This window comes from Pelobates fuscus, chromosome 10 (genome assembly GCF_036172605.1).
Source record: "Pelobates fuscus isolate aPelFus1 chromosome 10, aPelFus1.pri, whole genome shotgun sequence".
Classification (NCBI taxonomy): Eukaryota; Metazoa; Chordata; class Amphibia; order Anura; family Pelobatidae; genus Pelobates; species Pelobates fuscus.
In genome coordinates this window covers 58,550,486-58,575,257 of record NC_086326.1, presented here as the reverse complement: position 1 = coordinate 58,575,257, position 24,772 = coordinate 58,550,486, and the positions used below count along the sequence as shown (strand labels likewise).

Here is a 24,772-nt window from a genome sequence, read left to right as displayed (position 1 = left end):
GCTAAGGCAGGGGACACCCCCCTTAATTTCGATGAAGCAATCGGATGGGTCCAAAGACTGATTTGCCTTCTCGGCAACGCTAACACAGCCATGTCGGCTGAACGCCGCAAGGCGATCTTGCTCAAGATTGAGCCAAAGTTAGTGAACCTAGCGGTGAAGGAACCGGGTGCTGCCGCCAAAGGCATGCTCTTCGGCGATTCGTTTGTTAAGGACCTTTGTGCGCACCTTCACCACCTTAGATAAGGCCCAGTCCAACTTGAAACGTGTTTTTGGCCCAAAGGTTTTCCAAGGGGCCGGGAGGTATAGGAGCCGTCCGCCCGGCCGTGGAGCTCGAGGTCCCTCATGGACTCACAGAGGTTCCTTTGCTGCCCCTCGGGCCTACCAGGAATACAAGCCCCGCTCCCTTCTTTCCCTCATGCGGGAGACCGTGGCAGAATCGAGGAGGACGTGGTCAACCCTCGTACAGACGCCCTTACGGTAAGTACCCCCAAATGTGTGTTTTCCCAAGCAATCGTGGGGGGCAGGCTAGCGTTGTTTATCGATATGTGGGGCATGATCACCACAGATGTGTGGGTTTTGGATACGGTCAGGTGTTTCTGCCTAGATTTGTTGTCCACCCTGTCCAGATGTGTATACCACAGGAACTGAGATTATCGGGAGAGCAGTCTGGGTTGATTACCACGGAGATCGCGTGACTTCTTGCCAAACAGGCTATACAGGAAATCCTGTACGATCACCCGGGGTTCCTAAGCAATTTGTTCCTCGTTGCCAAGAAGGGCGGAGGAGTTCGACCGGTCATAAATCTCAAACGCCTCAACGAATTCCTCCATTACCATCACTTCAAGATGGAAGGCATTCATTGTCTCAGGGACCTGCTCCGACAAGGGGACTGGATGGTCAAGCTGGACCTCAAAGATGCCTATTTGACCATACCAATGGCAGAGGAGCACTAGGACTTATTGCACTTTAGGTGGCAAGGATGTCGGTGGAGGTTTACCTGTCTGCCCTTCGGTCTATCTTCAGCTCCCTGGTGTTTCACAAAGGTGATGAAGCCAGTAGTGGCGTTCCTCAGGGCTCGGGGGGTCCGCATGATTATTTACCTGGACGACATCCTGATTATGTCTTCGTCCCCTGACCAACTTCTCAGACACCTGGACTGGACGGTGAATCTTCTGGAAGGCTTAGGCTTCCTCATAATTTGGGAAAAATCCATAGTAGCCCCGGTAGAGAAGATAGAATTCCTGGGTTTCGAAGTCGACTCGGTCGTCCAATTCTTGTTCCTCCCAGAGGCCAAGTTAAAGGCTATGAAGAAAGAAATAAGGAGTACGCTGTGGGCCACCTCTCTCTCCGTACGACAACTATCGAGAGTGATTGGTCTTTTGGCCTCATCGATTAAGGCGATTTTTCCGGGACCCCTACACTATCCGGCCCTACAACGTCTGAAGGGATCCCATCTTCAGTCAGGCAGTTCGTACGAAAGAGAATTGAGCCTGGACAGAGATTCCAAGGAGGAACTACTGTGGTGGTTAGACCATATGGAGGCATGGAACGGCCGAGCAATCTTCGGTACCGCTCCGGATGTGGTAATAGAATCGGATGCCAGCCTACATGGTTGGGGCGCTCGCTGTGGAAATGTCTCCACAGGTGGAAGATGGTCCGAAGTCGAGTCGAAGCTACACATAAACTGTCTGGAACTGCTGGCGGGATCATTCGCCATTCGCAGCCTGTCTCCAACTCTGGGAAATTGCTGCATTCTCCTGCGCATGGACAATGTGTCCACGGTCAGGTATATAAATCTGGGTGGAACGAAATCAAAACAACTAGCGAACCTGGCAAAGGACTTCTGGCAGTTTTGCCTCAACAGCGCGGTATCGGTTACGGCCGAACACATCCCGGGATTGGACAACGAATTGGCGGATTGGAATTCACGCTACTTGAAAGACTCAGGAGATTGGCATCTTCTACCTCCGACCGTTCAACAGATCAGTTAAGGGGTACGTTGCAAGTGGATTTGTTCGCATCCAGACTGAACTCCCAACTGTTGCCTCTGGGTCGTCACTTTGCGTTTCCACCATTCAACCTGATCTCTCGGACACTGGCGTACTCGTCCAGACAGGATTGCACGTTGGTGGTAATAGTTCCCCTCTGGCAGACTCAGCCTTGGTTTCCCTGGAAAAACCAAGAGATGGCAATTGATTTCCCACGGATGATCGCAATACGACCAGATGTGCTTCTGGATCCGGTTGGGACCTCGCACGAATTGGTGGATCAGGACCTACTCCAGCTCACGGCTTGGTTGATCTCAGGGGATCTCAGGGGTTGATCTCAGGTTCCACAAGCTACTAAAAGACTCCTGGAGAGTGCCTGGGCACCGGGAACCAGAACAGCTTACAAATCTGCATGGCTCGTGTGGTCTGGCTGGTGCGTGGGAAAACTGTTGGATCCACTTTCTGCCCCTCTGAAGGAGGTGCTCAGTTTTCTGACCACGCTTTTTGAATCTGGTTTGGCCTACCGCACTATTAATGTTTATAGATCGGCCATCTCGGCCGGACATCTAGGAATTGACAGATCACCGGTTGGACAACATTCCTTTGTGTGTCGATTGTTGAAGGGTATCTGTTTCTCTAGACCTCCGAGATCCAGATATTCATCGTTTTGGGATGTTAACGTTGTTCTTGGCTTCCTGGAGTCGTGGCCCCTTAATGAGGAGCTGTCGCTGAAACAATTGTCATGGAAATTGGTTATGCTCCTGTGTCTCCTTTCATGCAAAAGAGTTTCGGATGTCAGAGCTTTGGACTGGAACGCGATATCCTTCACCCCTGAGGGAGTGTCGTTTAACGTCTCGAGGAGGAATAAGATGGCTTCTAAGTCGGTGGCCTACCCAAGGTGTTCAGTCCGCCCTGCTCTGTGTCCGGTGGCTTGCCTCCGGGTTTACTTGGATCGCACTCACCAGTTGAGGTCATTGGATTTGTCCCTACTGTTTATTTCCTTTAGAACGCCGTTTCTTCCGGTCTTCTCTGCTACGTTGGCTCGTTGGGTTAAGAATCTCCTTTCCGCTGCAGGGATTGATACTTCAATATTTTCGGCTCATTCGGTCAGAGGTGCCATGGCATCAAAGGCTTCTACGATGGGGTGTCGTCTGGATGATATCTTGAAAGCAGCGGATTGGTCTAATGAATCTACGTTCCGTGATTTCTATTTCCGCCTGATTTACCATGTTTCCTTGTTAGTTGTGGCTCAGCTTTGAACTAGCATAATAGGACCCTCCGTGTCATTAATAAAATTCCCAGATTTTACTAATAACATGACGTAAAGTCAGGATTTTATTAATGACACGGAGGCGAATATTATTCCCACCCACCCACCCGTTGGGTATGGGTCGGATTTATGATTTTGGTTCAATCCGGGGGTCCTCCTATGTCACGGTAGGTATCCATGATTTCACTTGATATTATGAGATAGGGTGTGGTCTTTGTACTGTTATATATGTGATATACCGATAGTTTGTGTATATTGTTATACATGCCAAATGGTTATGATATGTTACATTCAGATCCGGAGTTTGGATTTTACCACCTATTTCTCTGTTTTTACAGCTTGATTTCGTTGTGATGACGTCTACCATGTTGGCGATTGTTCATTCCTGATGTAGATATTTTTCGGTTGTTGGGTCTTCGGTTCAGAAGGCAAAGAAGAGGAAGTGGAAGTACATTGCAAGACATTTATGGACTGTTCCTATAAGCTGATTTGCTGCCCTGTTACTAGGCAGATCTGGTTGTAACTGTTATATATTATTCATATTTTACATATTTTCTCTTTCAGTTATATTTTTCTCTTTGCTGCTGAGGAATAAAGTAAGAAAGAGAGAGCCTAATACTCGCCTCCGTGCCATTAATAAAATCATGACTTTACGTCATGTTATTAGTAAAATCTGGGAATTCGTTTTTGTTCATTTTATTTATTAACTGTATTTTAAAAATATATTAAATAGTTTATGTCATTAACTGTTCCTTTAACCCCTTAAGGACCAAACTTCTGGAATAAAAGGGAATCATGACATGTCACACATGTCGTGTCCTTAAGGGGTTAAGCATCTCAGTAAATGTTTGCACTGCACAAATTCTTGCCAAGATTAGTTTGGGTTATCTAAGGAATTAGAAAGGATTTTTTGCTAAGATTCTAAAGAATAGAAATTGCAACAGCAATACATATTTCAGTTCCGTGTATTTCTGAAAAACTGCTTACTAACAAAAAAAAAAAAAAGGAAATTAAAGGAAAAATGAAATAGGTTATATTAGTAAAAATAAATAAATAAATATATCAAAAAATAAACAAAGTGATACAAATGTTACTGTGTGTGTGAATGCAGGGGTGTATATGGAACTACTTTGTCTCTGTATATTTCCTACGACTGATACTTCTAGACACTAGACTGTAGGAGCTCCGTCTAGTGTCTAGAAGTGTCATCCCCCCCAGTGATGGCTGCAGGGAATCTGCTTTACCTGTGGAGGATCCCGTGGTCTTGCATGTGCTCTGTGTGAAAGTACTGCAGTGACATTGGCTCCTGACTCTTAAGCGCCTAAACAGAATCTGCTGGAAAAAGATACCGGTGTCCGGTACGAATTGGTTCAGGTAAGTAGAACTCATCTTTGCTTGCTCCATCCCCACCAGACCCCATAGCGGAGATGTCACCATTAGGAGTCTTTGCAAAGTCCCCAGACTGTGACAACGGGGCTTTGAGACACACCACTGTTTGTTCTTTTCCTTTTAGTGAGTGGTAATGCCTCAATAGGTGTTAGGTACAGGCTGGGAACGTTTTAGCTCACTTTCCATTATGTTTAAGATGTTGTTTTGAACTAAACATGTTTAGCTACTTTGTCAGGATCAGAGACATCGATTGACTTTGGGTTAAGTAACATTATAGACCTTAATAATTTAGTCATGAGACACGTAGGACATAATTCAGAGATATAGACTAATCTATACTTTTTTTTTGCACTTTAGGTACCAGTCAACTGCGTCTGGATGTATTAAATATAAAGTCATGAATATTACATAGAAGACTTCAAGCGAAGTCATTCTAGAGGTACTGTACAATAATTTGGGGTTAAAGAAGGATACCGTTTGCATTTACAGCTTCTGTGTATCCAGTAACCACTTCTTGCCAAGGGCATATACCGTATTTTTCGCTCCATAAGACGCACCTCACCATAAGACGCACCTAGTTTTTAGAGGAAGAAACCCAGAAAAAAAATATTCTGAACAAACTGTCCCATAGTGTTTCTTACTATGGGACAGTTTGTACAGAATATTTTTTTCTCCCCTGTCCCATAGTGTCCCCCCCTCCCATAGTCTTCTCCTCTCTCCCATAGACTTCATCTCCCCCCCCTCCCCATAGACTTCATCCCCCCCTCCCCATAGACTTCATCTCCCCCCCCTCCCCATAGACTTCATCTCCCCCCCCTCCCCATAGACTTCATCTCCCCCCCCTCCCCATAGACTTCATCTCCCCCCCCTCCCCATAGACTTCATCTCCCCCCTCTCCCCATAGACTTCATCTCCCCCCTCTCCCCATAGACTTCATCTCCCCCCCCTCCCCATAGACTTCATCTCCCCCCCTCCCCATAGACTTCATCTCCCCCCCTCCCCATAGACTTCATCTCCCCCCCTCCCCATAGACTTCATCTCCCCCCCCTCCCCATAGACTTCATCTCCCCCCCCTCCCCATAGACTTCATCTCCCCCCCCCCATAGACTTCATCTCCCCCCCCTCCCCATAGACTTCATCTCCCCCCCCCTCCCCATAGACTTCATCCCCCCCCCTCCCCATAGACTTCATCCCCCCCCCTCCCCATAGACTTCATCCCCCCCCCCTCCCCATAGACTTCATCCCCCCCCCTCCCCATAGACTTCATCCCCCCCCCCTCCCCATAGACTTCATCCCCCTCCCCCCTCCCCATAGACTTCATCCCCCTCCCCATATTCTTCTCTCCCATACTGTCCCCCTCCCCTTGTCCCATTATTACTTACCTGTCTTGTAGCGTTGGCCGGCAGCACAGGGCGCACCGCGGTAGTGGAACTTGAATTTCATGTTCCGGTTTCCGGCGGGACTGAAAGGAAGTGTGCACAAGCTGAGTGCGCACTTCCTTTCAGTCCCGCCGGAAACCGGAACATGAAATTCAAGTTCCACTACCGCGGTGCGCCCTGTGCTGCCGGCCAACGCTGCAAGACAGGTAAGTAAAGCTTCATATTCGCTCCATAAGACGCACAGACATTTCCCCTCACTTTTGAGGGGAAAAAAAGTGCGTCTTATGGAGCGAAAAATACGGTAATACCTAAGTATTTATACTGGTTTTCTCAAAACAATGCACCTTCTAAGTAGGAAATTATGTAAACGATCTTATCGCAATCTATGTTCCCGATCTGCAAACTACAAAAAAAAAAAGAAAAATATCCTTAAAATGAAATGTAAATAAAGTCACTCACGTTTTCCTTTGAAAGGAAATGCTATGAATATATTTATACGATTATATCCGGCTGGAACATTTGATATACATTTTTTTTTTTTGTCTCCGGACTCCATAAAGAAACAGGACCAAATTGTTAACTGAGAGTTATGGGAGACCGACTAGGGAATTGCCAAAACTTTGGCAAAATAGTCAATCGGAGACAGTTTTTTTACGATTGCATACAGGATGCAGAGCTAGCACGTGAAACAAGTTCAGCATTGCAATTATGAACCTTATTCACTAAACACTACATTGCAGTGAAAAGAATGACACATTCCAAAAAGCAGACTAAGATAGTCAAGATGTCTATTTTCTAAAGTGGATTTGGAGGATCTTCTCAAATCAACAATTTTTGCCTAAATTTTGCTGGTGAATTCGCTGAATAAACCCCATTCATTGGTACTTGAGAAACAATCTGTTTTCCTGACACTGCAGGTCCCCTCTCCCTCCCACCCCTCAATCCCTAGTTGCTGAAGGGGTGAAAACACCTTCAGTCACTTACGTGAGGCAGCAACGATGTCCCACTTCGCTGCTTCTAGTAGACAGCCACTAGAGGTGGAGTTAACACTGCAAGGTAATTATTGCAGTTTATAAAAAAACTGCAATAATTACACTTGCAGGGTTAAGAGTAGTGGGAGTTGGCACCCAGACCATTCCAATGGGCAGAAGTGGTCTGGGTGCCTGGAGTGTTCCTTTAATTAAGTGCAATTTCACTTACCTGACTGAGGGGTGTATCGGTTTCTTACAAAAATTGTGTCACTGAATGCAGATTCTACCATAATTCCAGAATATTACTTAAATAAGGTTTTTATATAGCTGTAATATAGTCTAAAACCAGGCACTTGTGTTTCAAGGGACATTATGGTTTGCATGTATGTAGTGTTGTATGCAATGCAGTTGCAGGTTTTTTTGGATGCATTTTGTTTTCTTGCAAGATTTGTTTGGAAGATTATCAAGGATGTTAATGTAATTTTGCATACATTTATTAGTATAGGAAAATGTTAAGAATGTCACTCCCCCTACATAGGGCTTTATTATTTATTATGGGGAATCTGCACTCTTTTGGTAATAATTACATAATATCCTCTATTCCACGTTAAGGGTTAATAAGCATGTAGGGATGTATATAAAAAATACCGCTTTCTGTCTCATTAGAGATATTTTTGCCAGAAGCTCAAGGAAGCAAGGTGAATTGTTAGCATTAGAACCCACCTAAGAGGTCTGCCTTCATGTGGCAGGTGGGCATACCCTCTCATGGCCATTGGAGGTAACTAAAGACCTCCATTTGTTTAAAAATACATAGGGATGTGGGAAGTGCAGGTACCTTTTTTTCTTTGGTTTTTACATAATATTCTGGCTCACCAATGCCAAGGCTATTGGCCGTCCTCTGTGGCACATGACATGCAAGTGTAGGCCCCATTGTCCCAGGGTGAGCATCCCTTAGTTACATTCCTACTGGTTGTTTGAGGACCATTTATGTCCAACATGATTTTACCCCAAGGAAATGGGGAACCCTGCCCATTGCAAATGTGATACTGCCAGTAGGTAACTGGCATATCAATAATTGTATTGATAACCATTCACTGAGTCCCTTGTAGTTAGTAGGGGTCCAGTTCCCACACCACCACATTATTTAGAGATTAGCTGATTCAGAGATTTTTTTTCACCCAAATGTGTAAAACTGAGACCCTAGTTGTCAGTCATATGTTGCATATTTACCATAATAAAGCAACTCTCTAACATGATCACAGCCTGAACTCCCTTTATCCATAAGTAAATATACAACAAAACATATATCATCAGGTTTGTTATATTCACACTCTGGATTACTCTTCTACCAGTGAGGTTACGAGGTGAACATGTTTTGCAGATCACTGCAGTTCAAAGTATCTGTTATCAACCTTAAACCAGAAGGAACGAATACATAAAGCAATGTAGCTTGTTAATCTTTACAGGAAAGTTTAATAATAAAAACATGCAGTCATGGCATGTTCACACTGAATGTTCTTCCTTGGGGTTAAAAGGATACTCTAAGCAACAAACAACTTTATCTTAAAGGAATACTATAAGGTCAGGAATACAAACATGTATTCCTGACCATATAGTGTTAAAAAAAAAAAACACTATTCAGGTCCTCAGCCCCCCTTAAGTAAGTATGTTACCTTTAATTCAAACCCGAATTTGCCTCCTTGAAGCAATGCATCTCTATGGTGAAAGTTCAGCATCTCCATGCAGAGCATGAAGACGCTGAACGTCAGTGCTGCACATCTTAATGACTGTGGTGTCCCATTTATTTTAAAAGGCAGTGTTTACCTGAAAATGCCTGCAGGGGCATACTATACTCACCAGAAGAACTACATTAATAACCCCTCAAGGACACATGACATGTGTGACATGTCATGATTCCCTTTTATTCCAGAAGTTTGGTCCGTAAGGGGTTAAGCTGTAGTTGCTCTAGTGACTATAGTGCCCCTTTAAGTGGTTTTGGTGAATAGATCATACGGTCCACTGCTCAATCTTCTCATTTGTATGAGTTAACCTGCCTAGTTTATGTAACCCTAATTACACCTCCCCTGACTGAGGCTCATACAGCCTCCCTACAAAGTTTCTAAGAGTATAAATGTTTTAGCTTCTGTTATTGCACAGTATTTTTAATTTAGAATGTCTTATCTCCTTCTCTGCTATTAGCCTACTAGAGCCTGCAACATGAGAGAGAGAGAGAGAGAGAGAGAGAGAGAGAGAGAAAGAGAGTTTTTTTTTTTGTTTTTTTTCACAGGGACACTATAGTCACCAGGGCAACTACAGCTTATTGTAGTTGTTCTGGTGAGTATAGTCAGTCTCTGCAGCATTTTTTCAGAGAAAAGGCAGTGTTTATATTGCTCCCTAGGGACACCTCCAGTGGCCACTTCTCAGACGGCCACTAGAGGTGTTTCCTGGGTCAGTGCTGATTGGCCAACCTGGCTTTGGCCCGCCCCCTATAGGAAAGCATTATATTGTCTGAGATCATCAATTCTGTTTATGTCGGCCAAGGAGGCGGATTGGGGGCAGGGCCAGCGCTGGTGGAACTGTGCGGCGCTGGAAGTAAGGTGAGTAAACTATGTATTAAGGGGGGCAAGTCACCTAAATGGGGGTTTTAACACTATAGGGTCAGGAATACACATTTGTATTCCTGATCCTATGGTGTTGTTTTAAGTTCAGTAGAGCAGGGGACACAAACTTCTAAAGTAAACACACTTTTCTATAATATCTTGTTGAAAATTAAACTATTTTTTTACTTGAAGACTCTGTGTGAGTCACAGACAGAGGAAGTGTGGCTAGAGTGCATATACAAAGGGATTTAACTCCCAAATGGCAGATAATTGAGAAGTGTGACTGCAGAGGCATGATCGTTACACCAAAATGACTTAAACTAAAATTGTTTTATTGCTTACATTTAAAAATCCTTGTTTTTTGACACTTTGCAGAATGCACAAAATAAAAAATAAACAACTAGCATTCATCAGTGTGCATAAACTGACAGCAGATACATATTGGATGTAACTATGATTCATATCTTGCATGAATCATGGTTGCAAAATTCATTGTATCTATTCAGACAATTCTTTAAAGAGAGAACTGTCGGAAATTCTAAGTGAATTTCAAATTTTAGCCCAAAGTAGTTGAACTAGTAGCATGGCTAATATGGAGATGTATTCCAAAACAGCTGGCCTTAATTTGTATTCACTGTCACCTTTGATTGCTGATCACTTCAAGGGGTACATTGAATTGATGTTTTATTGGTTTTAATATTTTTTATTGCTTTTAATTTAATATCAAAATATCAACAGGGCTATTTACTAAAGTGAAAATGTACAGTAAATTGAACAAAAATGTCAAATTTAAGCATAGAAAAGCCGAACTGAAAGCATAGCTAATTTTTCTCTAGTTCATTTTTGTAAACTTTAAAGGACCACTCTAGGCACCCAGACCACTTCAGGTTAATGAAGTGGTCTGGGTGCCTGGTCCAGCTAGGATTAACCCTTTTTTTTTTTTATAAACATAGCAGTTTCAGAGAAACTGCTATGTTTATAATAGGGTTAATCCAGCCCCCAAATCCTCTAGTGGCTGGCTCACTGACAGCCGCTAGAGGCGCTTGCGTGATTCTCACTGTGAAAATCACAGTGAGAGCACGCAAGCGTCCGTAGGAAAGCATTGTAAATGCTTTCCTATGCGACCGGCTGAACGCGCGCCCAGCTCTTGCCGCGCATGCGCATTCAGCCGAAAGGGAGAATCGGAGGCGGAGAGGAGGAGGAGAGCTCCCCGCCCGGCGCTGGAATAAAGGTACGTTTTAACCCTTTACTCTCCATCCAGCCCGGCGGGAGGGGGTCCCTGAGGGTGGGGGCACCCTCAGGGCACTATAGTGCCAGGAAAACAAGTATGTTTTCCTGGCACTATAGTGGTCCTTTAAATTTTAACTTCACTTGGAATTCTAACTTAAAGGGATACTATAGTCACCAGAACAACTACAGTTTATTGCATTTGTTCTGGTGGTGAGTAGAATCATTCCGTTCAGTCTTTTTGCTGTAAACACTGTCTTTTCAGAGAAAATGCAGTGTTTACATTACAAATACAAAAAGAGAAGCCCTGCGCTTAGTCCCATTACTGCTGGGCCAGCAGCAAGAACTACAATACACATCAGCCCCAATTTATAGTAAAAACCAAAAAAAGAAAATGTTACTTGCGCTTTCTCCTTAATCCCTATGTATATTTAGACAAATGGAGGTCATTTAGTTGCTCCAATGGCCATTGGAGGGAATGCCCGCCTGCCAACGTCAAGGCAGACCCCCTAAGCGGGTCCTAACAATGACCCTTCAGCCTGCTTCCTTGAGCTTCTGGCAAAGATATCTCTAATGAGACAGAAAGGGGTATTTTTTATATACACCCCTATACTTATTAACCCTTAATAGGGAACACATGGGATGGGCAGCAGCATTGTAACCAGGCTGTGTGATACAAAGTAAATACAAATACAAAAAGAGAAGTCCTGCGCTTAGTCCCATTACTGCTGGGCCAGCAGCAAGAACTACAATACACATCAGCCCCAATATATAGTAAAAACCAAAGAAAAGAAAATGTTACTTGCACTTTCTCCTTAATCCCCATGTATATTTAGACAAATGGAGGTCATTTAGTTGCTCCAATGGCCATTGGAGGGAATGCCTGCCTGCCAACGTCAAGGCAGACCCCCCTAAGCGGGTCCTAACACTGACCCTTCAGCCTGCTTCCTTGAGCTTCTGGCAAAGATATCTCTAATGAGACAGAAAGGGGTATTTTTTATATACACCCAGTGGTGTATCCTGGTTTTGTGCTGCCCTAGGCAGGACAAAACTCAGGCGCCCTCGACCCCCCCGCGCCACCCCCACCCAACCTTTCCCCCTGCCCCGCATTCTAAATACACACACACACATTCACTGACAGATACGCATACACTAGCTAACAGAAACACACTAACAGACACACACTAACAGACACACACTCACTGGCAGCCACAAACTAGCAGACACACACTCACTAACATACACACACACTAACATACACACACACTAACATACACACACACTCACAGGCAAACACACTAACAGACACACACACTAACAGACACACACAGTCAGACACACACAGTCACACACACACACACTAACAGACAGACACACACACTAACAGACACACACACACTAACAGACACAGACAGAAACACTAACAGACACACACACTGACACACACACACTAACAGACACAGACACACACACTAACAGACACAGACACTCACCCACCCACATTAACACATTTTTCTAAAATTTATTTTTAACACATTTTTCTAAAATTTATTTTTAACACATTTTTCTAAAATTTATTTTTAACACATTTTTTCAAATTTATTTTTAACACTTTTTTTTTAACATTTTTTTTTTTTAAATTCTTTATTTTTGCACTCGATAGGGAAGGCAAGAGTAACACAAACTTGTAGGCTTGCGCAGAAGCCAAAATATACAGGAACATACATTTAAATACAAATATAACTTCTCTAGCAAATACAGCAATTCACATTATGCATTCTGTATCACTTGCCCCCTTCGAGGGTTTTTCGTTTTTATAGTAACATCAGTTAAGTTCCTTATTAATATATAGGAGAGGCATATCTAAAAATAACGTTATGATAGATCCCGTGCAGTAGTATACGATAATAAATAACCTCTTCCAGAGCTCCAATTATATATCATTCCTACAGATTATCCACCTCCGGAATTCCAGGCTATCCGCCTCTCTACTTGTATGTTGTACTACTAGTCAGGTTCTATGCCCCGAGCATTAGCCCCGAGACTACCCAAAGTAGGAGTAGCCCTAGGGATCCCCGCCTCTCCATCAGGACAGATGTCTGTGCTAGGATGGAACTATAGCCATACAGACTGAGACCATACAAGTTAAAAAAAAAGAATATAAGAGAACACCCTCTTCTACTAAGGGTTATGGAAAGATATAAAGATGAGAGAGGAAAAAAGGATAAAGAAAAGAAAGAAGGTCAAAGGAATAAAGAGGGGGGGAGGGCGAACGAGCTGAGGACCCCCCAAGCAGTGATCTTAATATTATCGCATCAAGTGTCTCCATTGCCCAGGGCACTATTGTCCAATGGTTCCCAAACTTAAGGAGTTAAACAGCGTCGCCAGGTGAGGTGCTAGCTCTTCCCGAAAGGCCTTGTAATACGAGCCATCATATCCATCAGGGCCAGGTGCCTTGTTGCCCTTAAGGCTCGATATGGCCTTGTCCACCTCCTCAATACTGATTTCCGCAGCTAGGTTCCCGGCTGCGTCCCTTGACAATTTGGACAAGTCTAATCCGTCGAGATAGCGTGATATGCCCCGGTCCTCCTGGCCTCCCATCAAGTGTTCGTGTGGTGAGTGATTATACAATTGTTTGTAGTATTCTTCGAATACCTTTGCGATGTCTGTCGGTTTCGTTTTTGTCGTACCATCCGGGTGTCTGATGGCCGTAATGTGAGTCCGTTGTTGCCTGGGCCGTAGCGTCCTGGCCAATAGCGTATCCATTTTATTGGCTTTATCGAAATAGGTCCGTTTGGACCATGTCATGGCCCTAGCAGTGTCATCCAGCAGTAGTGTGCGTATGTCTCGTCTGACTGCTTCCAGTCTACCGAGTATCTCAGCGTCCGGGTAGTTTGGTGCTGTTGCTCCAGGTTCCTCAGCCGTTTAAGCAGGGTTTCCAGGTGAAGGTGTTTCAGTCGTTTCTTTCTTGTGGCCAGTTTAATCAAATCCCCCCTTATGACCACCTTATGTGCAGCCCATATCATGGTGATGCTTACGTCCGGTGTGGTGTTGACCTGAAAGTAATCCGTAATAGCCTTCCGGGTGCTGTCCAGAACCGACTCATCTCATCTTGCTCGCCGTGCAAAGATTACCTAATGACTTAAAGGTAGGCAGACAATGTAATAGAGCAGCAGGAAATGCTAGCAGAATGCTTGGTTGTATAGGGAGAGGTATTAGCAGTAGAAAGAGGGAAGTGCTCATGCCATTGTACAGAACACTGGTGAGACCTCACTTGGAGTACTGTACACAGTACTGGAGACCCTATCTTCAGAAGGATATTGATACCTTAGAGAGAGTTCAAAGAAGGGCTACTAAACTGGTTCATGGATTGCAGGATAAAACTTACCAGGAAAGGTTAAAGGATCTTAACATGTATAGCTTGGAGGAAAGACGAGACAGGGGGGATATGATAGAAACATTTAAATACATAAAGGGAATCAACACAGTAAAGGAGGAGACTATATTTAAAAGAAGAAAAACTACCACAACAAGAGGACATAGTCTTAAATTAGAGGGACAAAGGTTTAAAAATAATATCGGGAAATATTACTTTACTGAGGGGGTAGTGGATGCATGGAATAGCCTTCCAGCTGAAGTGGTAGAGGTTAACACAGTAAAGGAGTTTAAGCATGCGTGGGATAGGCATAAGGCTATCCTAACTATAAGATAAGGCCAGGGACTAATGAAAGTATTTAGAAAACTGGGCAGACTAGATGGGCCGAATGGTTCTTATCTGCCGTCACATTCTATGTTTCTATGACTATAGATACGTCAGCATGGTCAGACCATGATATATTCCCAACCTCTGAGCTCGAGAGCCTGGAAAGGCTTGCTGCATTTATTAGAAACAGGTCTATTCTAGAGTAGGTTCCATGGGCAGCAGAGTAAAACGTATAATCTCTGTCCCCAGGATGTTGCGCCCTCCAGGCATCTACCAATCCCATTTCCGCTATAAAGGTCTTAAGCTGGCGGTCCTGTCCCCCGCGTCCCTGCGATCTCGGACCTCCATCCCTGGAGCTCCTATCCATCGCCGGACATGGTGTGGCATTAAAATCTCCTCCCAGAAGGACCATGCCGTGCGGTAGCACGGCAACCTTATCGCGCAGCGTAGACCAAAACCCAGCATCTGGCTGATTCGGGGCGTATATGTTGATCAGGTGTACGACGTGGGAATGGAGAGTTCCGGTAACTATAATGTATCGTCCCCCCGGGTCCGCATCCTGGGCTGACAGCTGGAAGGGGCAAGAGCGTTTGATAACTATAGCGACTCCGTTCCGTTTACGATACGATCTGGCTTCAAAGGAGCCCGTGTATACGTGGTCACTTAATCGAAAAGTAGCCTGTTTAGGCAGGTGGGTTTCCTGAAGGTAAACAACGTCCGAGTTCATCCTTTTCAGGGCCCTAAACATTAGACGTCTCTTTTTAGGGGCGTTTAGACCCTTGACGTTTAAAGTGGTAATCTTAATCGCCATCATGTAATACGTTACTCACCAGTAACGCTCCGTTGTCGCTGTTTGTATTAGAGAGAGCCCCTCGAGCGACAGGGAACTGCGCCGGAATGGTCCACTCGTCCGCCCCCCCCCCCAGGAGCGAAAAAGGATGGGAAGGGTCAGGGTGGGAAAAGAAGAGAGGAAGAGAGAAGAAAAGAAATAACCGAAAAAAAAGAAAAAGGCATCCGGATACAATCCGATGCAGTGAAAATTCTGGTCTTACCACTTGCCAGAACATATTGGGTCGCGAGAGCCCTCGTCCCCTTTGCGATCAACGCGTGGAGGAGACTGAGGATCCCTAAAGCCCCGCCTACCCGCGCCCCACATATTCCATAGAGATCTTACCAATATAATGTTATCCCACCCCATACCCATCTCGTAACCCCTCCCTGTTAACATAAACTGTAGATCCTGAGCAGGAGAAAACTCAAATTATCATACAATACGGAAGGATTCAGGTAACAAAACCAACCTTATCCCTAATCTAGGATAAATAACCCCCTCTTATGCTGTTTGACCAGGCCAGTATTACTGAAAGAGCCCCCAAAAGGCATTCAATTAATGTCTAATGGGTGGGCAAGTGGCTTATGGCACACAGTTTCATCACCTTAAGGCGACATGCAAGTCGCCCCCAGGGCGCAACCGCGGCCATCCGCAGTAGATAATGTTACAATATGAAATAGGTTGTACCCCCTGCTGTTCGGTCGTCCAGTGTATAGTTGCGTATTACATCATCAAAGTTAGATTTAGGGGTAATTTTTCACGCAGTTGGTTTACTATTTTTTTTTTTTTTTTTTTGGGAAACTCTTAAATTTGTAAGGTTCAAATGCTATAGTACAATATGTATAAGTGATAGCGAAAAATATGTACACCCTCCACTGGCACCCGTGGCGACTAAATGATGTTAACCCTGCGTTACGCGGGTGTACGTAAACAGTAGAGCTTTGGGCCCTACCCAAGAAACTAACCAGGGGAAAAAGGGGGTCACTAATATCAGGCAGATCGCACCCCGCACCCCTTTGCATACCCTCTCCCTTCTACAAAAAACCCTAGGCCTGCCTACACAAAAACAAAGTAGCCACGTGTGGTTCCGCCCGTGTAGTATCGTACATGCGGATTTTAGGTCTCGAATCGTTTCAGATTCTGCTATATTATCAATATCCACATAAAGTTTCTACACTTTTGTTGAACAGGTTTTCCTCTTGAGTTTTGATATATAAAATGTAACTTGGCCATCAGCACACAGCAGGCTAGCTAACTGCTTTGCGCCTTGTCCCCCTTGCTCCAGTTGTACAATACAATTTTATCAGCAACATATATACAATTTGTTTTGTTGTTGTTTTTTTGTTTTTGTTTTTTGATATTTTGATGGTAAGCAGAATGTAACGTGGCAAACAGCACCCATCAGGTTATTAATCTACTTTGTTCTTTGTCCCCTTTGCTCCGGTTTCATTCCACCATTTTATCATAAACATACATACAGTTATATGGTGATAAGTAAAACGCAACTGGGCAAACGGGACACAGCTGGCTACCTAACTGCTTCGCACCTTGTCCCCCTTGCACCAGCTTTAGCACACAAGTTTAACATTAACATATATACATTTTGTTTTCCGTTTTTGTTGTTTTTGTGAGTTTTTTTTTTTTTTACGTTTTTCTGTTTTGTTATTGTTTTTGATGGTAAAAAAGTAACTTGGCAAACAGCGCCCACCTGGCTATTAGACTACATAGCTCTTTGTCCCCCTTGCTCCGGTGTCATCGTACAACTCTATCATAAAACATATATACATTTTCGTGAGGATAAGTAAAATGTAACTTGGCAAACAGCACACATCAGGCTATCAACCTGCTCTGCTCCCTGTCCCCCTTACTCCGGTTTTATCATACAACAGTATCATAAACATATATACATTTTGTTTTCATTTTCGTTGTTTTTTATATTTTTCGTTGTTGTTTTGTTTTTTGATTTTTTGTTTGTTTTTGTTATTTTTTGTTTTTTATTTATATATATATATATATTTTTTAAATGAGAAGCCAATTGGAGCTTGGCCAACGGCCCGCCCAGGCCACTAGGCTGCTTTGCTCTTTGTCCCCCCTGCTCCGGCTCCATCATATAACTCTATCAGAAACATATATACATTTGGAACTATTGTCTAAAGCATAACCGCTACAACCTATACACCGCAAGGGTGTGGCTATTGCCTCCCTTACAACCCAGCCCTCTCTATTCCCCCCCCGGGGGCTCAGGACCACCAAGGCCCCGCCGGACGGGGAGAGGGACCGAGGTCCCCGCAACCCCAACCAGGCAAGTGGCGCCCCCCGGGGGGGGAACAGAGACGCCAAGCTAGCAACAGTAGGGAACAAAAAGCAGGGGGAAAGGTCTAACAAGAATAACAAACCCGGAGGAGGCCTGTCCGATCCTCGCACGTTGGAAGTTCACCTTCAGGTAATTCACTCCCCATGCCGCAACAGAGTACCACTGGCAGGAGCCTAACCCGAACCCCCTCCCAAACCACCAGCAAACCAACCCGAACCCCCTCCCAAACCACCAGCAGACCATCCCAAACCCCCCGGGCAAGGAAAGACATCGTGGTGACAAAGGAGGGGAAGGGCACTCCGCATAACTCCCGCAACTTGAGGTGGGTGACCCCGCAGGCCCCAGGGAAATGGCCGGGTAGTAAGAAAAGGGGGGGGGGGGACCAGGTGAAAAAACAGGCCCCACACCCACAACTTTGGGCTCCGTCCCATACTCCACCCCAATTAAACATGTCGGGCGAAAAAACCGCCAGCCTTCCGCAAGGCGCTGGCCAGCACAGGACGGGGGAAACCAGGGATGCCAACTGGAAGAACGATACGATACCAGCTACCTTCAGCTGCGTCCTCTCGATCCTGCCTCCGTCCACTCCGAGACCATACGAGGGAGATCCTCCGGGTTCATCGCCAAGTCAGGTAGGTCAGAAGGCGGTTGTACGCCCAGGCCGCTGAGCAGGCGGTGGGGGTCCCCTCCCGGTGCGAGAACGTGCGTTCGATCTCCCCGGAATACCATCAACTTGAAGGGGAACCCCCACGCATACCTGATGCCGGCTGCACGTAGGGCCTCCGTGATGGGCCGCCATTCCCTCCTCCGTTGCAGCATGGAGGGAGCCAGATCGTGGAACAGGGTAACCACCTTTCCGGCATGTCGGATGGGCCCCTCTCGGCTCTTTTTCATTAGTGCCTCCTTAGTGCGGTAGTATAGGAAGCGGACGACGACATCCCTCGGGGAATTGACGTCGTTCCTCTGGCCTCTGAAAGCCCTGTGGGCCCTTTCCATATGCCACTGCTCCTCTGGTAGTTGCGGGAGGAGCGGTTTCAGGACGGCAAGTAGGAGCCCGTGTAGGTCCTCATCAGCGCTCTCGGGCAGGCCTCGCAGGCGGACATTATTTCTCCGGGACCGGTTGGCCAAATCTTCAAAGGCGAGGTCCATTGCCACCAGTTGGGCCGCCATGCCGTTTGCCCTGTCCACTACAGCGTTATGGGCCTGGGTCGAGGCCTCCATGCGGACCTCTAGCTTCGTGGTACGCTCTCCCAGGGCCCCAATCTTGGCCTGGAGAACCGCCGTGGCTTTAGCAATTTTGCCCGCCAGGAATGTTCTCACCTCAGCTAGTTTAGCCAGCACAGTGTCCCGGTCGTCGGGGGAGGCCTCCCTTTCTGCACGAGGCGATGTCTGTGGGGTTGTTCCAGCGCCATCCTGGGGCCCCTGGCGGCCATGTTTCTGAGCCGCCATGAGGTCCAGGACTGTACCGCCCGATTCTGTGCCCCGCTTCTGCTGTTTTTTGGGGAGCCTCTTCTCCATACCTGCGGGTATCTTGAGGTATCGAAAAATTGGGTAAGATTGCTAAATTTTGCTACTGAAGGCGCGTTTCGCCGGGAGCCCTAGTGAGACACGTCTAGTCTCATCGACGGTCAGACCACGCCCCCTTTAATTTATTTTTAACATTTTTTATTTATTTTTAACACATTTTTTTTTAAATTTATTTTTAACACATTTTTTTTTTAATTTAACAACCCCCCCCCCCCCCCAGCCTCCTTACCTTTGGGAATGCTGGGGAGGGGGGGTGTCTCTTCCTCCCTTGTGGTCCAGTGGCTGCTGGGCGATCGGGCGGCACTGCCTGGCGAGCGGCCGGCCGGCGAGGGAGCACTTCCCCTAAGCTGTCTGCTCAGCTCCCTCGCGCGCCTCAGAGTGAGGCTGGGAGCCGGAATATGACGTCATATTCCGGCTCCGCCTCCCAGCCTCACTCTGCGGCTGGCGAGGGAGCTGAGCAGACAGCTCAGGGGAAGTGCTCCCTCGCCGGCCGCCCGCCCGCCAGGCAGTGCCGCCCGATCGCCCAGCAGCCCGCCGGCATGTCTGTTAGCCGCAAGGCTAACAAGGCATTTGCCCTGGGCATTTGGGGGCGGCTTTTTTTGCCGCCCCCTGGAAAATGCCGCCCAAGGCAAATGCCTTGTTTGCCTCGCGGCTAATACGCCCCTGTATACACCCCTATACTTATTAACCCTTAATAGGGAACACATGGGATGGGCAGCAGCATTGTAACCAGGCTGTGTGATACAAAGTAAATACAAATACAAAAAGAGAAGCCTAGTGATAACTCCACTGACCACACCTTAGATGGCTGCTAGAGGTGCTTCCCTGGGCAGTGCTGCCTAGTCTGCATCACAACATATCAGAGTCTCCTCCCTCTGCATGCAGACACTGAACTTTCCTCATAGAGATTCATTGATTCAATTCATCTCTATGGGGAGATGATTGGTCAGGGCTGTGTTTGACTTGTGCTGTCTCTGCCCCTGATCTGACTCCATGACAGTCTCAGCCAATCCTATGGGGAAGCATTGTGATTGGCTCAGACCACTACTTCTGATGATGTCAGCAGATAGGGGAAGAGCCAGCAGCTACATACTTGAATACAAGTAATATTTTACTATATTTAAGCAGGGAATGGGGGGAGGGGGCTAGATGGTGGTTTTAACACAATAGTGTCAGGAATACATGTTTGTGTTCCTGAGCCTTAGTGTTCCTTTAAGCGAATAACCATTTTACAACTGAGATGTGTTTGTACTGTGTGGATTAACAATATAGAGTAACACAGAGCATGTGGTTTTATTATCAGAGAACACACACATTACCGCAGCACAATTATTTTAAAACAAATAAATTACCAACATAATGGCAGGCATCATTTTGTTAAAATATACATTGTAAGTTAACCCCTATATAACGATATATTCTTATTGCTATAATTTGCTAATAAACACTACCGAGCAAATAGCACATATACATTTTTACAATATATACATATATTGCTTTTTTGTGTTTAGCTTTTTTGTTGCTTTTTTATTTAAATTCTGCTTATAGCTATATGTTTGTATATTTACATAATCTAGAGAACCCTTCATGTCAAAAATTAGCAAAAAAAAATAATATCAGCCAGATAAATGTATCAGTAAGTAACACGATTTGTCTCACTAATGCAATTATGGACAGCCAATCTATCTTTCCACAACAGCAGAAAGCATCGGTCTGCTATTACCATGACCATAATGAAGGACTTGCATATATTACTAATGAGGCTTAGCATAGAGAACACATCCACACCTTTCTTCCCTGCTAATCGGAGGCAGTTTATATGAAGCACTAAGTTCAGAGGACAGGTGTGCAGCAGTAAAACTACTGATACGAGCACTGATATGTTTCACAGCTGACGTACTCTGGATGTCTATTTACTTGAGATCTACTCTTAGATAGCAGATTTAAGTGGATAAAGGATTTTGCCAGCATAGCAATACTCCAAATATTGGTAGATTTCAAAGATTTATTTATAATTCCTGTTATTGAAAACTCAGATTCATGGCTTTATATACACTTTGCGCATGTAATGCTGAAAACACAGACTGAATCAACTCATAGAAGGTAATAATAGGGTTTGCTCTGCATTTAGAGTTGGTGTATCATTACAAATGTAAAGGGCTTAAGGAGTTGGGGTTTAAATGACAAAGGCATAGGGGTCCATATAGTTGTAGGTGCAATTCCACTGGTCTGTATCAAGCTATCTCAAACCAATTGAAGGGAATTTGGTGGCAATTTAGCTGTTCAGTTATAAATCAATATAAAACAGACAACTAAATAGCAGCCGAATGAAACATCCAACTCTGTTGAAATAACTGAATTTACCTTTTCTGAATTGACAAGTGTATTGCATTTGGTTTAATCAGACAAATTGTGACAAGTGGATACTATGTTACAAGTGGAGAACATTTGTGTGCTGTTCAGTGAATGAGTTACATATGTCTCAAAGGCAGAAAAATTACAAAGAAAAAAAGTATATTATCTCAGTCACTTAATTTACTTACTTGCCAGAAGCCCAAATCCAGCGGCCAACGACCCAACCCAGGCCGTCTTCCCTTTGCCTTCTTCGAAAACATCCAACCATTCAACATAGAGCACTCCAACAGAAAGGGGAGAACCATAGCACAGAAACTGGATGAAGAATGAGATAGTAACGATAACCCAGCCCCATCCTCCATCTGGGGGTTTCTGGTACGACATTTCTAAATGTGCTGTTGTTTAAAGCTCTGTACAGGGGAAAAAAAAGTAACATTTAACAGATTTGTTCTGCACACAACAAAAAAATAAACTACAGTAGATGGAGAAATGCATGGATGGATGGACACATAAACATGTCGGTGAGAATGAACTTGACTACTGAATGCATTTGGGGTTTAGTATCAATAGAAGACTATAGACTAAAATCCATAGAACCCAATCTTGGGTTACTGTCTCTTAATCCAATTGCAAAAAATCTCCAGCAGAAAAGGAATAGTTATTCACAAGACACTGTCTAAAATATCTCACAATCTCTTTGACAACAGGCAAGCTCTTTGACAACTTACTGAGTGATGATCACAGCCTCGAGGAGAACCAGATGTTCCTGCAAGGGTCTTTGTTAGACTGGAGTTCAGTGCTGGGACAGCTAATTGGCTGCAAGTGTCCGTTTAGTGTTCCCAGCCAATGAGCTAAGCCTTGTACTGCTGGGCTAGCTCATTGAAGAGGAGGAGGTGATCAACGATTGGTAGACTCCAGGTAAGTTGTCAAACTGTATGCAAACAGTAGGGTGCCGGAGCATTTCTATAACATTTCTACAACAGTAAATTAGTAAATCTGCTTCACTTGAAAGGGTAAAAACAAAGCAGGTTGTTTTTTCCTTGTGTGCTACTGAGTTAATTAGGGCAGTGGTCCCTTAATTTCCATCTGTATGCGTTTTTGTATAACAATATAAACCCATAGCTGACTCATTGAGGTTGCTCACTTGGAGTTGCATAAAAGTAGTCTTTTTTTTTTTTTTTTTAATTCTTTATTTTTGTAGTGCAAGCGAAAAATACAAGCTGCTCAGGTATGCCACAACAGCATAAACAGGCAATATTTGGTACAGGATGATACAGTGAAGTAGCATTGTTAAATCTGCACTTTTTTTTGTTAGTAGGTGATTAGTCGAACGCTTAAGGTTAGGTTTAGTAAGATTTCCACTGGCTAGGTACAATCTACTAGTTGTTAAGGTATGTGTTATAGAATGTTGTGTGATGTAGTCTACGAGTAGTGACACATATTGATTTATGGGTTAGGTGCGTCTGAGAGGTCACAGGCTATGTTCATCTATTATTCTGGTTAACATAATAAACAAGATTTATGGTTAAATAAGATAAACTTTGCTGCTAGGGTGACTATATAGTTGTTGTTTAATAAGGTTTGCTGAGTCTAGGCGCTCTGCGTATATGCATGGTTTTGCTAGTCATTAGTCTGAACGTTAAGTAGGTCCTATGCAGTGAGTTACAGGGCCTAATCATGGAGTATTTTTGATCTAGAGTCTCCTAATCTTAGCAACCATGAGAGTTCAGTTATTATGTTTAAACATTTAAGGTCACTTTAGGTGGACGACATAGTTTAACAAGAAAGTATTTGGCATGCGATTAATATTCAGACTATTTTGCATGGTAAAAAACATATGATAACATTAACATCATTTGTCTGCCTCTGGGAGGTCAGGTTTGAACATAACATATAGCTTTGCAATGCCATAATATTAGTAATAAGCGTTTGATACGACATACATATCATGTTCATGGTCTTGAGGAGTTAGCACATTTTTGGTTGATAATAGGTTTGTCACAAGCTAGATAACGTACGTCCAGGATGCTATATTGCAGTAATGCTCACAATTTTGTTTACCAACTGGACTATAAGAGTGGATTAAAGAACAAAACATAAAACAACGATTACTGAGACCCATGCTTAAAGAAAAACATGAAAAATTCGTAGGTAAGGTCATGCAACTGTAACAGTAAAAGGCCTAGATTAACTTAAAATAGAACGTTTGGGCAGAGTTGCTAGCTTAAACTGGGCTATCAGGCAAGTGGTAGGTCGGTATCATAGGAAAGTCTCTTTGGGGGTCATTATTGTGTCCTCAGTGGCTGAATCTTACAGTCTCTGGGGTTCACCCGACTCCGGCTCTCGGCTGGAACCACTTGTGCTCAGAAGGAGCGTCCGTGCAGGTGAGCTGATAGCGGGCTTCTCGTGGGCTGCCTTCTCGCTCTATGTCCTGTTCTCGGCTTGCTGCTCTGGTGGTAGGGGTGGTTGCAGAGGCGGCTGGTCGCCGGGGGCGAGGCACTTCCACCCTCCAGCCCCGGGCCGGAATGAAGGCCGGCATCTTGAAACCCCGGACCCGGGCACTTCCATGGGCCGGGTCCTTCCCGTGGTTGGGGTAGCGGAGGGGTCTGATGGTCTGCTGCCTTCCATGGCGGCCATCCCTCCGTCCATGTGGGTGATGCCTTCGGGTCCTGCCCTTGGTGGCCCTCGGCCCAGGTGGGCCCGTAGTTGGAGGTGCAGGCTTGTTAAGGTAATTGAGGCCCGAGGGGGTCTTCCACTCCCTCCGTCGCCTGCCGCCCTGTCTGATAATTCGAGGCTGGAGCGGTATCGAGATCATGTGGGTCTCTAAGTTGATCCATAGCTGGTAAAAATGCTCATTCAGCCGTTGTAACACGCGGTCCAGAGAGCGGAGGGCTGGTTCGTGTTGTTCATACGCCATCTCTGCCGGCCATGTGTCAGTCGCCATTTTAGGCAGGGCCTCCACAGGTACTTGGGCCCCGTGCAAGGTTCGCCTATCGGGTCGAGTGGGTAAGGCAGTCGAGTGGGGACCGGGATGACCCCCGCCGGTCCAAAGGGGGGGGGTAGGAGATCGTGTGTTCACGCTTATAACCAGGAAGCAGGGAGATCGGCCGCCTCTCCCCAGCTCTGGTTTAGTAGGCCGCAGTGGTGCCCCTCTAGTCTCCCGTGGCTTGGCAGATTGGGAAGGTCTTGGGGTGTATCGCTGTGTCCCCTCTGGGAT

At 45.2% G+C, this 24,772-nt stretch overlaps 1 protein-coding gene across 2 annotated transcripts in view; it reads right to left on the bottom strand.

Annotated features, from left to right (window-relative positions):
• SLC16A9 (solute carrier family 16 member 9) overlaps positions 1–24,772 on the bottom strand; it is a 56,009-nt gene that overhangs the window by 16,404 nt on the left and 14,833 nt on the right. Inside the window, exon 2 of one of the 2 annotated variants that reach the window (XM_063434964.1) lies at positions 21,740–21,965. In XM_063434964.1, the coding sequence (XP_063291034.1) occupies positions 21,740–21,917 (178 nt within the window). In that variant the 5' untranslated portion in view covers positions 21,918–21,965. The remainder of the gene's footprint in view (positions 1–21,739; positions 21,966–24,772) is intronic. The other variant, XM_063434963.1, reaches the window with a different exon arrangement.